The following is a 15,469-nucleotide window of genomic DNA, read 5'->3' as shown; positions in this document are numbered from 1 at the left end:
CAGTACAGTACCTTTATGTCGATTACCTACTATCTAAGTATCTACTTGAATCATATTTGTGACGTTCCACGGCAAAAGGTTAAAAAGGTACCTTATGGCACATGGCGCTTACGTCGCATAGCGCCGCAATAATAATAGCGCGCGGCGGCGGAGCGGCGTTAATAATAGCGTAAGCGCCAAAGGCCATAAGGTACCTTTATCCGTGGGACGTCACATTTATACTATTTCATGCCCGTAAAATAGCTTCTACCAATAAGTGCTTGATAATACTATAGTGTGTCAAAGGACTGTCTTATTTCAAACATAGACTGAGATAATCATACTACCTTTGTACTAGCAGCCAAAAGAAAAGGATAAAAATAGTTTTTTTTGTTCCTATTTACTGACAAATTGGTTTGACCAACTATACCTATTTAATGCAATAAATTAAACCGATTTTAGCATTTTTCAAATTTCTGAAGTATGTATGTACATACATAATTATAAAAAGTGGAAATCTTGTTTACAGTATGTACTTATTTTCATATTTACATTTAAGTACTACATCTCCACAAAACCACCTCGTTGCAAATCTGATAAATTGATAATAGCAATCCCTAACCCTTTAATCTGACTGGAAGAAAAAAAAGCATTTTGCGGTAAATATCGATTGTAGCACACCACTATTTCATGAAATAAATAAACAGGCAACACAAAATTGAAGGACGTGTTGATATTGCCAAATACGGAGATACGTCAAAATTTTACATTGTAACAATTTCATATTCCGCGTTTGTCGTATTGTTATTACTTGGCCCTAGTATTGAAATAAAGCATTTAGGACTAGGTAACTAAGAAGTATAATATTATGATAACTCGGCACGCATGATGAGGGAGTTTTGTTGTGGCGGGAGAAGCAAAAACAAAACAGACAGCCGAATACTGCCGAATAGCAACCGAACGCACCCGAGTGGAAAACGAATCTCGCTCAGAAACCGAAACGATCGCGCTGTTTGATTTGAAAACAAAATTTACCCGCTCTTAGCTGGCTCAGTACGCGAGCGAGCGTGATACGGAATGAACGTGTGGTGTGTTTTGCGCGAGCGTTGACTCTGCGAATATTTTTTTTTATTTAACGAATTATACCGGCCAGAACTAAGTTTTTGGAGTATAAAGTCGGAAACAGAAAAAAGTTTATAACACTAAGTTAACTTCGATGCAGTTCGCGCCCTTTTTCGACCAAATTTGTGTATTTCCGTATAGACGCGAAAAAAAGTGAAGAAAGACTTCGAAAACAAAGGACAGTTTTGTACATTTTCGCTACGTTTGCGAAATTGTGTTCAAAAAATTTATCTGGCTCAATCGTGGAAAGAAAAAAAGTAAAACCGCGGCCAACTAGTTGATCTGTGGTCATCGAACAATCAAACAAAAAAGCAACGAATTTACTGCAGTACTAGTTCCCTTAAATTTCTCGTTAAACCTATCGTGAACTTTCAGAAAACTAACCTAAAATTACAGTGAGTTCGTCGACCTAACAAATCTACAGTGAAACAGTTTTATAAACCAAGATTATCTGGAATCAGTGACGAGTTGGTTTATACATAATAAAAATGTCTACTGCCATAATGCATCAGTCTGCGCTGTACGACTTTGGTGATATGTTCTTGAAGGTATGTTGAAATATTTTTTTCAATCTTTGCATGCCAATGCGTGATATTAGTTTATCGTCTTATACATTTTATACACAGCAACAGCCCTCTATAACAATGACATCATAACATTCATAACACAAACTTTTCAATACCTTTTACGTACATTTGTATCCAAAAACGACCTTTCTAGTGTGCCAATATTACTAATCCATTTACAACAATAACCACGGGTAGTCAAAATATCAGTCATAAAGCATTAAAAATACAATTTAATTTGCATTCAAAACAATAGGTACGTTATCAGCTGTCAAAATTACCTACCTACTTACAAGCGTTCGTAAACAGTGTGTTTTTATTTGAATACAGTGACTTGCTATGTTATGCAGGGTATTTTTTAGTTCGCAGACAATAATAATCAACACATCCGTTAAATATTCTACCTGCTTCCAATATCATTAACAAGAAAATAAGGCATCAACTTTGTATTTAATTTGAAACCTCGCTATCCAACACGTGTTTGTCGGTAGCTTTCATTCGAATGGAAGAATGGAATATAATCGTGCACACAAACTCCTACGTGCATGCCTCTTTCGATGAGGTATGTTACTGTTACTGCCAAAATGTGCAAAATTAACTTAGAGGATTTCGCTAACACCAACCTTTCACATAGGATGGAGTTTGATAGTTACCCTCTTCACAATTAAATAAGTAACAGACACTGTTTGCTTTGTATAATAGGGTTATTATGCCTGTTAATAAATAAATACATTTATGTTTACCATCCTAGCTTATTACACGAATATTTATGCTGAGTAATACATCCTAATTCCTACCTTAAATAGGTAGAGGTAGGTAGGTTCCCACTACCCAGCTTAAAGCGCACGCATTATTGTTGGGTAGGTGAGTTTAGTTTAGTAAAGTGTCATTCTATGGAACTTGCTAACTATGTAAACAAACCGCCATATTTCTCTGAATGTCAATTTACTAGTGACTTTTGTTTACATAGTTAGCAAGTTTCATAGAATGACACTTTAGGTGATGTTGAATGTGAGCTGTAAGTACCTTAGACTTCGCGAAAATTGATGTCTCCGCCATTCTGAAATTTACAAAAACTGATTCGACAAAAAAAAAACGATTTCATCATCGAAACTGCTCACAAAATTTCACGATAATCGGTTAAAAAAGCTCGTGTTACGCATTGTAATAATGAAATACTTACCTGTTTATATAATATGTAGGTATATTGTATTATTTTTTAAATTTGTTAGATCTTAGGATAAGTACGTAACCTGTATCAAACATAGGTACTTGATTTTATATCAAAAACACAAATAAGTAGTTCCATATAGCCGTAGGACGCAGGGTATGAAGTTGATGTAAAACTTTGTTTACCATGAGTCCATTCGTAGGTAAGAAGTTAGAAGTATAGGTAGGTACCTACACCCTACTTAACTTCTTATTTCACGATAGGTAATTTAATCACGAAATTACGTCATCTACCTATTTTTGTCGATTTTTGACCCCCCCCCCCCCTAAAATCATCCAAAAATCATATTTCAAATGACCCCCTTTCCTCCTACGTCATGCTACCATCATCCGATGTCATCAAATGACTGACTCAATTGGTATATTATATTTGTACTTAGTCCGTGGTAAACTATTGTTGTAGTTGTCTTCAGTTCTGCCTTAGAACGTCGCGAAATAAATCCATATCTATTTACCTACTTTACATGGCCAATGTATAATAGGTAATATAGGTATATACTACATATATAGACTGTCGTAAGTATTTTATGGAAAATTGGAAATAGGTTGGTAAGCCTTTGTTTTTTACTAAGGTCGCGTAAACGAGCCTAATAAAATCATCTCGATTAAGTATCTCCAATGATTGTCATACCTATTCACCTTTTGAATATTTTAACCATGTTACGCAAAATTAGACGCGTTATAAATGTATAATAGCTATATATTTAAATCCTAATTTAATTTCCTATACAAAATTCACTCGTAGACTGAAACACGAACATTTTTTCTTTATTCGTGGGGTAAGTAGGTAGAGTTAGGTACCTTACCTACCTTACCTCTCTCGTATCTTGTATCTGCTTGAACCCTTGAGTTGAGTAATCTCCGCCCGACAGGGTATATAACAGACGTGGTTAAGGGGTCACAAACAAGTCTCAAATGAATCCTGCGTCGTACCAATACAGTTTATTATCGCTTGTCTCCGAGGCGCTTTTAAAACCCGTTTGCGGTGACGAGGGAAAACCGGTTCTATTAGCCAATTCACATAGTTATAAATCGTTTGCTCCTATCCTCCTATCATATGTTACCTGCTTAGGGTTTTTGTGGTTTTTTACATGTGGAAGACACTTGTTGCTGGGGTTGCTGGCTTACATTTGGACACGCACACATGCTTACGCAGTATACATATTTATAGCGATGTTATGCACCTGAGTGGTTTTGATAGAATCTGGTTTCTGTACCTAACGAAGCACAGAATACCAGTACTGTACTAAGTGTCTGGGTAGTTTAATCGCAAAGCAAGAATTATAATTAAACCTTTGTGCGTTATCTTATCATAAATAAAATACTGCCGATGTTGAATGCTAAACTTTGGATGTTGGTTTGTTAGTTTTTAGGTTACGCTTTTTTGGCGAATCGATTCTTCAACTTTAACAAGACTTGGTAGGTAGTAGGTACTAGGTACCTATACCTACTTCATTTTGTGACCCTCTTACATCTTATATACTTCGTCGCTAAACATACGTCAGTAAAGCATTTTACCTCTAAAGTTCCCTCTAAATTTAAGGCATTGTACAAATTGTTCACAAAATAAGGTGTACTCGTAATAAAAGCATGGTATTTTCTTCCAAACGTCTATAGATTACACACTTTACTGCCAGTGGGAAATTTGAAAGGTGCATCTTTTTTTCTTCCATAGCCCATAGATTCGAACTCGAAAAAAAATTGCTCAGAACCGTTCAGTTCTATAAATACACCTACAACCGTCTACCTGTCTTTTATTTATTTACACACACCACCGCTCTCCATTATGTTGGGTATATTTTTTGCACCACTCCTCGTAGGGCACCACAAAGGGCCCTTTGTGAAAGTCTCTTTTGTCCTTTTACTATTGGTGGTAGGTGTCTCAGATAAAATACGAGGGATCTTCTACCCTGAACACTGATATTAACGACTCCTAACGATATTTCCTTCTCTATCTGTCTCTTCCCTGTTCATTTTATAGATTTGCTTTAAGTAATAAATCTAGAACTAGTCTTCAACAATTATGTAATTTAAAAAATGCAATCTAAATCGGATTATTACAGCCTAAACCTAGCTTAGGTATAAAATTAGTAGTAACTAACCTAGTAAAGGGGGTCGTATCTCGTCGCATAATAATTGATTGTCCTAATGTAATGTTACGCATAAAACTCTTTTCGCATAATTTTTCTCCAGCTGAAACAGAAAGTATTTTCGAAAATATTTTGCATAGGTTATGTAGGTAGAACAGGGTAGGTTAGGTTAGGTTTCTTTTATAATTTTTCAGAAATGTTAATAGTTTCAGCACAATAGCAATTATGCGAAATTAGTTTTATGCGTAACATTACATTAGGACAATCAATTATTATGCGACCCAATATGGACCCCTAGTAAAGTAGTAGTTTAAAAAAAATCTAGGATCCGTTAAAAATATTTGACTGTTAATCCATATAATGTATTGTATGTGTGTACGATGTACATCATGCTTTTTGTCCGCTTAGAAGTAACTAAGTGCAGGATGATTTTCAGGATTCAAAGTAGGTATACTTGCCATCTAGATCAGAAAACCAGACACATCTACAGCACTCTGTATCTGTGTCTGCTATTCGTACTAACATTCTGTCTCCCAAGTCACTACTTGGGAGACAGAATGTTAGTACGAATAGCATCTAACGGTTAGATTCTAACCTATTGACTACAATTGCAATCAGTATATTTTCGGCCTAGTGCATTCGATGGTTGTTAGTTGGTCAGTAAGGCGTGTAATCACGTGGCGCGGCGGAGCGTGCGATCGCGCCACACTCGCAATACCCGCATTACCATACATTACGCCAAACCGATACATTCCTCCTAAAATAGAGAAGATGCGGGCGTTTGAAGTGCCATTGTTTCGCCGAAACTGTCAGTAAGGCTTGCTAGCTTGAAGCTAATAGGTACTTCTGTCGCCCGATCAGAAATCAGAAATAGGAAATACATATTTATTGTGTAAACGGTACAAGAACTATAACAAAGTTTATTTTTTTATTAGTATCAACAGTTTTACCCTTTTCGGGCATACAATTTATCCTCCTCCCACCTCCTCTCCTCTAATCTTTGTCGGTACATACCTTCCTATATTAGTCTTGGTTTTCACATCGAAATTAGTGGCCTGATTTACAATGTGACACCTCTCTTCGCGAGGTACTCTGGTGGGTTTGACATCTGATGCCTCGGACTTCGGTCTTCACACTCTGAACTAGGTTCTTCTTCACACTGCTGTCGAAAAAAAGTAGGTGTAGTAGGTTAACAATATCCATTTCATTTTGTCTCTGATATAATCGCTGACTTCTGAGTAATTGGATAAACCTACCTATAGGTATAATAATAGAATTGATAGTGCGCCCAAGACGATAAACCCCGACAAAATACGGCGCTTATGTCAGTATCCAGAACTTCTTCTAAATATTGAATGCACTCTTATTGCTTTAAATAGGTCCGACCGGTCTAGAACTTGATAAATAAAACTTGGTGTTTAATGTTAATTGTTCAAGTCTTGCTTAAGTTTTTTTATGAACTTGTAAAGAGGCTGGGGAGTTTTGATGACTTTTGATGCGGTTAGACTTGGCCGTGCAACCGTCTATTTTCAGTGCCATTAACAACTCCTTAACAAGTTAACGATCTACGTGTTAAAATGCTATTTAATATTTTTATAGCTACGTCAAGAGGCACAGAAGAGGGGCAAGGTTCCTTAAAAGCGATAATAGACCTTTTTGTTTTAAGATTAAATGGCATCATAGGCCTAAATTTTTGTGTACCTAGTTTTTGTACACAGAGTAATTTAGCCTTTTTGAAGGTTATCACGTGACTCGATTAGCTCTCCACGTGAGTTGATAACGTCAACCTAGGTTTTAACGTAACCTATTTTTTTCCTACCTAGGTTTTAACGTAACCTTAAAGACAGAAGCGAGATATCTAATTTATTAATTCTCGTTTACTGTACACTCGTGTCAAAGACGCCGTTGTCTTGTCATATTCTGCATATGTAAATACAAGCTTTCCATACTTTTCGCAGTGAACGTTGGAAAGGTTTCTCAAACGGCCGGTTCCTAGCTCCGAAGTCGTTGTTTCCCAACACTCGAGACGTTGCAGAAATCCTCGAGTGCAACGTAAACAATTGCCGGTCGTGGGAGTCGGCTGGTGCCAGCGCAGCATTCGTTAGTACAATAAGTCATTTTAGAGTATTTCCTCTCATGCCCCATTGGCGAAATGCGATGCTGCGTGGGATTCGAGGCGCCATTTTGTTATCGCGTCGCGTTGCACTGCAATTCGAGAAGCATGTTTCTGATGAATCGCCGGGCATCGAATGTTGCAAGCTTTCGTTTGACGTGTCGTGCCAGTGCTGTGCTATACTGTACTTATTAACACATATTAACTTTGCCTACTTTTTATTTTTGATCTCAACGTCTAATTATTCACCTTTTCAACTGAATGTTTCAATAGGTATTTAAGATGTCAATCTCACAGTAGTTTTGTATTTAAAATCAGAAGGGTTAAGAAACATGACACAGCCTCTGTTTTCTTACCCTAACTTGCCCAGACATGACAATCCAATATTGCAATGGTACTTACATGTAATGTAGGTAACTAAAATAATTGTCAAATATCAAAATAAAGTTGCCATGTAACAAACAGACAAAGACTTAAAACATTTATCTTTGCATTAGGTGCAGTATAGAGGATTAAAATATAATTCATTCGACTCTTACGTTTGTCATTGACTTAAAAATTAACACTCATAGTTTGACTTGACGTAGACAGCACATATTATAATAGTACCTAATACTAAGAATCCAATAATAATAACAACTTGTTATTTACGAGCTAAAACCCACATAATCCAGGTGCTAAAGTGTCTAGTTGTTTACGTATTTATTACCTTTGTCAGATGTTTGTCGCGACGGAAAACCCTAATGTTTTTACGCGAGATTTCATTGGAAGTAAAGAGAATATGGGGTAATCTGAGGTCACACTTTGCAAAGGGAAGCGGCGCAACGCGTCCTGCGTTGGGTAAGCCTCACGTTAGGGCCGAAAGGCCAATAAGTCAAGTTGCGTAGGCCAGGTCCAACGGCCCCGGGCTCGTCACTGTACTATTTTTAGCTCCTTTCTCTGCGACAGAGCTCCGGACATGAGTCAATTCTTTGTTCCCTTCATTTCAACGTACACAGCCTTTTACTCATGTTGAAGTTACATACCACGATCCAAATTAATATTGTAAGCAGCCAATGTAATCATGCAACACTTGCCGATACATAAAAATAAAAATACCATACAGAGAAATACCTATTACGCAGGTTTAGGCGGAGTATGTCATATTCTGAGGACGTCACATTCTGAGTTTGCCACTTTATGAAATCGTCACATTCTGAGTACGTCACTTTCTGAGAACGCCACTTTCTAAGGACGTCACATTCGGAGTACGTCACGTCACTTTTTTAGCATGCACGTGCAAGGTGCCTCTGCACGAACAATGGATACTAGCTGCCGGCATACGACCGCTTTTATGTATGACATACAGAGTGTTTTTTTTGTATTTGCAGTATTGCTTTTGCAGTCTGAATCCGAACGTCAATAACAGTTTCCCGTTATCGTCTATAGATTCGTATTTCCCTTCAATGGCCACTGAAATAAACACCCTGTATATCATACATAAAAGCTGCCGTATGCTGTACAGCTAAAGCCGGGTCTCCACCAAGCGCACGCGCTCGCGAGGCAGCCTCGGATGTGTGGCTCGCGAGCCTGGCCTCGCGAGGCAGCCTCGCGGTTTCGCTCGGAGACACTGAGGCGAGCCTCGCGAGGCAGACCGAGCCATCAGAAGTCCGAGGCAATTCACGATGGATAGTTGTGTTATTTCTGCTGGTGCTATTTTTCTAGTGGCTTATTGTTTAAAAAAGAGGAAAAATTCATGTTTCAAGAAAAGACCAAGACGCTGGTGGATAAAAAAACTTTATGCCGTCGCAATAAACATGGGAATAAATTATTTCAAGATTTGAAACATGACGAAACCGTACATAATTTTACACGTATGTCCCTGGAAGATTTTGAAAATTTGTGCTCATTGTTGTCTGAGAAAGTTAAAAAGTGCGAGACAAATTATAGAGAAAATTACTATTTTGTCGCTCAGCCGTTTCTGGTTGATTGGGTCTGTCTGAGAAACAATGGGGGCACGTGCATCTGTTGTTACTAGCCGGTTAACTGACCTGGCTTGTGCAAATTGTTTTGTTGTTCCTTCCTGGTTATTTATTTGTGCTTTTGTTTTATTCTGCCACGGTTTTTCTTTTGTTCGTTAATATCTCACGTGTGAATAGTTGAAACTAGCAAACAGTGTCCCTTTATTTGATAATGTCATCGTTTTCTAGTTTAATGATAAGGAATTGGTTGAGGACCCATTTCTAGTGAAGTGAACAATGTAGTAAAATCAAATTTTTACTACATTTTCTACACAAAAACGCACGTTTCGTGACATAGGTATGTGTTGGGTTATGACAAAGCAAAAACATAAATGCAATAAATAATACCTAGTATTTTTTTACATTCCGTCTACAGAAGAAGAATGGCTAGCTATATCGGAAGAATTTGAGAATAAATGGAATATACCCCATGTTGCTCCAATCAGCAATGGATGGAAAACATGTTATGTTTCAAGCACCGATTATTTAAAACTATCTGCGCTCGCGAGCCAAAACCACCACCAGTCCACACCGAACGAACAGCGCACACTGAGGCACCTTTGAGCATGTCACATTTACCGACAGCGGACGGCTCGACCCCGAGGCACGCTCGGCCGAGCCAACGTGCGCCCGAACGGCCTCGAGGCACGTCCACATAGACCGAGCATTTGGCTCGCGAGGCTGCCTCGCGGGCGCATGCGCTTGGTGGAGACGCGGCTTAATATGAAAGCTGGTATCCATTGTTCGTGCAGGCGCACGTTGCACACCGTGCGTGCTAAAAAAGTGACGTACTCCGAATGTGACGTCCTCAGAAAGTGGCGTTTTCAGAAAGTACCGTACTCAGAATGAGACGATCTCAGAAAGTGACAAACTCAGAATATGACGTCCTCAGAAAGTGACCTCCTAAGAAAGTGACATACTCCGCCTAAACCATTACGCATGTCCATGTCCAAGTTGTCCAATACGGTCAAGCGGCCACCAAGGTGCGCTTTTCAAACATGCGTTAATATTGTTTAGTTTTTTAATATGTGGCCTACCTTGAGCTCTTCGGTTGCTCAATGTGAAGATGGCATTATGCGTCGAGGCATAAATCTACTCTAGACGCTAATTTGAGGCAAGTTGGAGGTTTCACAGTCAGCGTGGCCCTGTGCGGAGATTGCGACAATGGCTTACTACCCACGTTCAAACGATTACTTATACATAAAAGCAATCTGGCTGAGCTAACTTATACAAACTTGCTAGTCTTGCATTTCTGCCTAAACGTTTTTGCCACTAATAAAAACTTTTCGTTATTAACAGCACAGCATTACAATACACCTGTAGGCTATTTGTATAGGTGATGTGAACTATAACTATGAAGTCATGACTAATTGTTTGACTACGGAAAAGTTAAAGCAGCTGATTACACCTAACCCAAATAGGACGTAGGTCAAAAAAAAAACATTGTAGAATTACATTAAAAATGTTTACATTTTATTGTTAGAACTCCCTATAATGTTTAATTATGTGCATGCTAATGATGCTTAATCAGAATTTTGGAAGTTTACGCCAGGTGAACAGGTGATGTTATTATGTTAATTTATAGCATTAAGTTTTGACCTTAGAATTATGTTAGGTTATTGTGCCGGTTGGCGAACATTTAATTACCTTATACAGACACTTCAACATACATATGTACATAGTTATGTAAATATTTCTACGCCGATGCATGCTGGCAGAATATGCTGACCTAACACCTTTTACTAACCAACTTTGTGTGTACCATATTCTTGGAAATAAAGTATTGAATTGAATTGAATTGATCAAAGCACTTATGTTAGGTATTAAAATTATTAAAACTACATTACGTTGACTTTTAGAGTACAATGCGATCCTGTGTATGACTACAACTTGTGCATAAGATGACTGACTGAATCGGTGAAGTGCTTATCTCTGTTGACTCGTATTTCTGTTAGTTTTACAAAACAAATTGTCTTATGACTCCTTCAAAACAAAGATACTTGTCTACTGCAAAATATACCGGTTTTATAATAGCGTGTATCAAATTGTATATGTGAATTCTCAGAAAAGCGTGGGCATCGCGAAAAACTTAACAGAAATCGGCTCGCGTTATCCGGAGTCATTTGGTGCTGAAGCCACATTAAGTTCGTTCTAGTTGTCAAGCCATTATAATACCAATACCGACCGTTGTTATAGAACGTATTAAATAAATAGACATGGTCTCAGCATTCGCGCCGGTCCGCTAATTGTTTCGGCAGAGCAAATGCGAGGGTTCATTGCCGGACAAGCGACATTGTCCAACGAGTTTTTTCCTCTTGTGTATCATACTTCACTACATATGGATGGAATGATCACGAGTAAACGTCGCAGACGCTTGAGTGGGTTAATTTATTTATGTATTGGTTGCTTTATATTATTCTACATTATCTTACTTCATGCAGCGTCAACAAAGTATAACAATGACTGTTATGTTACTTGTTCTGTTTCACGAATATGGTGACTTTTTCATTTCATTCTTTAAAATGGATAACGGTGTCTGCTGAATCGCATAACTTTCAACCTAGTTAATTTAGTACAGCAGAGTTTATAAATATGTATATATTTTTTCACCTTATTGCAATGGATTAAGGTGAAGAAGTTTATACTACTTATGAACCCGTTTTACGTACAAACTATTTATTATACATATCCTAACCATAATGACAAAGTTTACGAATCCCAACTTCGTTATAAAAAAACGCGCGCCTTTGGTTTTTATTTAAACCCTTTGCAAGATCCCTTCTTGGTCAAAACTGGCTTCGTCATTCCGTATTACAGCCAACGGAAATTGGTGTTATTTCATCTTAATTGAGCGCCAAGCGGAACAGTCTCCACGCGTAATCACTTGGTTGCCAGTCCACGGCCAGCAGAAGTCAATACGAATACCTACACGTGCTTTGTTGGCTTACACTTGTCTTACTAGCTTTGCTTTAACGTCTTGTGTACATTTATTAACTAGATATGTGTCCATTGGTTCAGTTAAAATGGACTTTAATGTGGACGAGTGATTAAATTTCTAAACTACATAAACATATATCAAATAATTCATAAGAGAAATTCGATATTTTTCCTACTAACTGAAACTGACGTGAACTGACGATTTAACGAATTTGAAGGTGTCGAGAAGGGTTACACGACACCTCTTATTCGACAGTGATATCATGATATGTGATAGGTATAAAAAACGTAGGAACGGAGACCATAGTTACTATACTTGGAAATGCCGTAATATAATTCCGGTTTACATTATATAAAGTAACAAAGGAAAGGTTTATTCCAATGACGTTGTTCGACGTAGACAAAGAATAGACAGTTTATCGTTAGTTACCATTTAACGAGTGAGTAAGCAAATAGTTACCGTACACAACGATAATGCTTTATCGGGGGTCTCAGAGTGCACAGCATAAACACAGGGTACTGTACTCTCTATCTTATCTCTCGTCTGATAACGACTACGAACATTATTAGTGTTGTCTCGTAACTTCGGTGAGCTTCAAAAACAACAATTATTTTGAAATTAACGCTTCGTGGGTTTCGCATTGTTAATGTTGTGTTATGAGTAAGATGCATAAATCTTGTTCATGCATCGCTGGATCGTTACGATTATTATGATTGAACGTAAACGTGTAAGATGTTTCTACCGAACTGTTAAATAGTGTGCAGTACACTCATAATTTAAATAATTTCCTGGGTATTTGCATTATTCGGAACTAGTTATGTATTCAATTTATAGTAGGTATTGATACTTCATGTAAGCAATATAATAATATTTCGATTTCTTGCTTTCATAAATGTCGGATCCCGCGATTTTAATAGATAAGTTGGTATGTTATAGGAATATAAAGTCCGTCAACCAAATCTTGTCAGTAGTAAAAGGCGGCAAATTTGAAAAATCGCGGGTTAGCAACACTGTGTTCAAATAATTCCAAAACGCGTGTCATCAGTGTTTTATCTGTGGAATGTGGATCCTGATATCGTGAATGACAGCCGTCACCTTATTTGTTTTCATTTGGTTTTCATTCTGAATCGTTTCTGTTTCAAGAGATATTTCTGCTGTCCCCATTAAATACCAATACATTAAATAAGAATAAGCAAAGCTAAGGGGCCTACAATGTACAATCATGCTCGTTGATGGTAAACATTACTAAAAATGGAGGTTATGACAAGTACTGGAAGAACTCTTTCGAACTTTTAAGATTATGTCAAAGAGTAGTATAATATATGGATTATGTTCAGTTTTTTTGTTTTAGGGTTAAAAGGCATAAATAAAATGAAAACGTATGCCTAAATTTATCCAACAAGACCATAAATTGTGTCCTGGAAACCGTCCATAGGCCCACATGTCTAATATTTTCAGCAATCACTTGTGACTATTTACAAAGGTAAACCTTTTAAACAGTATTAAGAGCCTTGATTATATCGCCGTTCTTTCGCAATATCTACCTAATCCATACATGTTTGTTGCAGGATTAAATCTTGCCCAATATAAGGCGTTCGTAGTAGAAAGTATCTCTTCAGACAATACTTACCTATGGCGGTTTATATACGTGTACAACGCAACCAAGTCGAAAAGTGCCCCTTATCTTATTTACCTTTAAATTAAATAAACACCCAAATATCAGTTGTTTTATTTTTAATATGTATATTGTACAATATATACCAATAAAAAAAATTACACAGGTATGTCATATTCATTCAGAACAGTACACTAATTTACATTAACAAGTGGCATATTATATTGTAAATAACAAATATATGCACTATCTAATTATCTGCATTTTGATATGATTTTATTTTAGTAAACTTAGAAGACATAGGGAACAAAGAGAATATAAGCACTACGATAGAGAGTTGTTTTTGATATCTTCAAATTTGTTCATCATTTTGATTAACATTGTTTTAACAACGCTTTTAAATTGTCCGTCCATGTTTCAATTTTTTTCAATAAACCGCGAGTGACAATTTGAATTGACGTACGCAGGGCGCGCTCAGCGGAAAAAAAATCTTATGGTTCGATGTACATTGCTGCTTTTCTTAGCGCAATACTGCTCTTTGAGTGTTGCCCTACTTTAGTTTGCTTTACATTGCTACTGACAAGATTTGGTTGACGGACTATATTTATTGAACTCAAGTATGAAACTCGTTTTTAACAAGCTTTTATTAGGTCCTGTATGTATCTAACTATATGTAATGCAATCTTGCAAATTAAATTTGATCCACTTCCCGGTTTCCGATTGAGCTGAAATTTTGCTTACACATGTAAGTCCGGTGACAATGCAATATTATGGTACCATCGAGCTGATCTGATGATGGAGACAGGAGGTGGCCATAGGAACTCTGTGATGAAACAACGTAACCTAATTATGTTAGGGGTTTTTACAATTGTCTCGAATTCTCGATGAGTATTAGTTATCTGTCGTAAGAAAAGTACAGTCAGCGATAAAAGCTTGTACCAAAAATGAAATCTTTGCCAATGAAAACTTATTTTTAAGTTGTGATGATGATGTGCCCCGTTGTAAAACGTGCGACTGCCAGGGTATTAAGCTTCCCTTACTCTCGGACAAGCCATTGAAACTTCAACCCGATGCTAAACCTACACTCATACACTATGCTTCATAAAGTCAAACCGGTATTAAACACTGTTTTACATTTAAAGCAAAAGAATCAAGTAACCACGCGGTTTTAACTACGATAAGGCCGTAGGCTCGATGCAGTTTTGGCACACATTCGCTACAGCATTGCGTCACAAAGCAACACGCTCGGTATCGGGCACGTCGTGTAACACTTTTACGTTGCCGCGGCACCGCCTGCCCACCTACTTGCGCACGCTTCGCTCGCCTCGCCTCGCGATCCACCACTTTACATAATTGCTCGTGAAACACATCAACTTACGCAATAGCAAAACAACTCGAGATTCTGGTTGAGTTCACCAAAAGAGGGTCACCGGCTGACCGGTCTAGTCTACAATTCTAGATAAATATGTTTGAATACATTAATACAAGTATTTTATTAATACAAAAATATGTATGCTTCAGAACGTGACTTGTAAAATGCTGAGAGCTAATCATGAAACAATATATAATATTTACCTCATTATGTTACTTTATCGTAACAACGGATGCCAACTTTGACCTACAGCTGTTGTAATTCCTATAAACAATAAAAAACATGATAACGCTGGATTTACACGCGAATTTACATGATGTGTGTAATGTAAGTCCTCACCATAGTTTCATATCGGCATAATGACTCTGCTTAAATGTCAAAAGTTAAGGTTTGAGACGTATTGCACTATTGGCCAAGCATATTAATTGCTAGCAAGCTAAGTGA

At 37.4% G+C, this 15,469-nt stretch overlaps 1 protein-coding gene across 2 annotated transcripts in view; it reads left to right on the top strand.

The window, feature by feature from the left end:
* Nucleotides 1-1,027: 1,027 nt before the first annotated feature.
* LOC134653582 (protein TIS11) overlaps nt 1,028-15,469 on the top strand; it is a 54,748-nt gene continuing 40,306 nt past the window's right edge. Inside the window, exon 1 of one of the 2 annotated variants that reach the window (XM_063508980.1) lies at nt 1,028-1,649. In XM_063508980.1, the coding sequence (XP_063365050.1) occupies nt 1,590-1,649 (60 nt within the window). In that variant the 5' untranslated portion in view covers nt 1,028-1,589. The remainder of the gene's footprint in view (nt 1,650-15,469) is intronic. The other variant, XM_063508981.1, reaches the window with a different exon arrangement.

Source organism: Cydia amplana, chromosome 13, assembly GCF_948474715.1.
Source record: "Cydia amplana chromosome 13, ilCydAmpl1.1, whole genome shotgun sequence".
Lineage (NCBI taxonomy): Eukaryota > Metazoa > Arthropoda > Insecta > Lepidoptera > Tortricidae > Cydia > Cydia amplana.
This window is presented reverse-complemented; position numbering and strand designations above follow the sequence as displayed.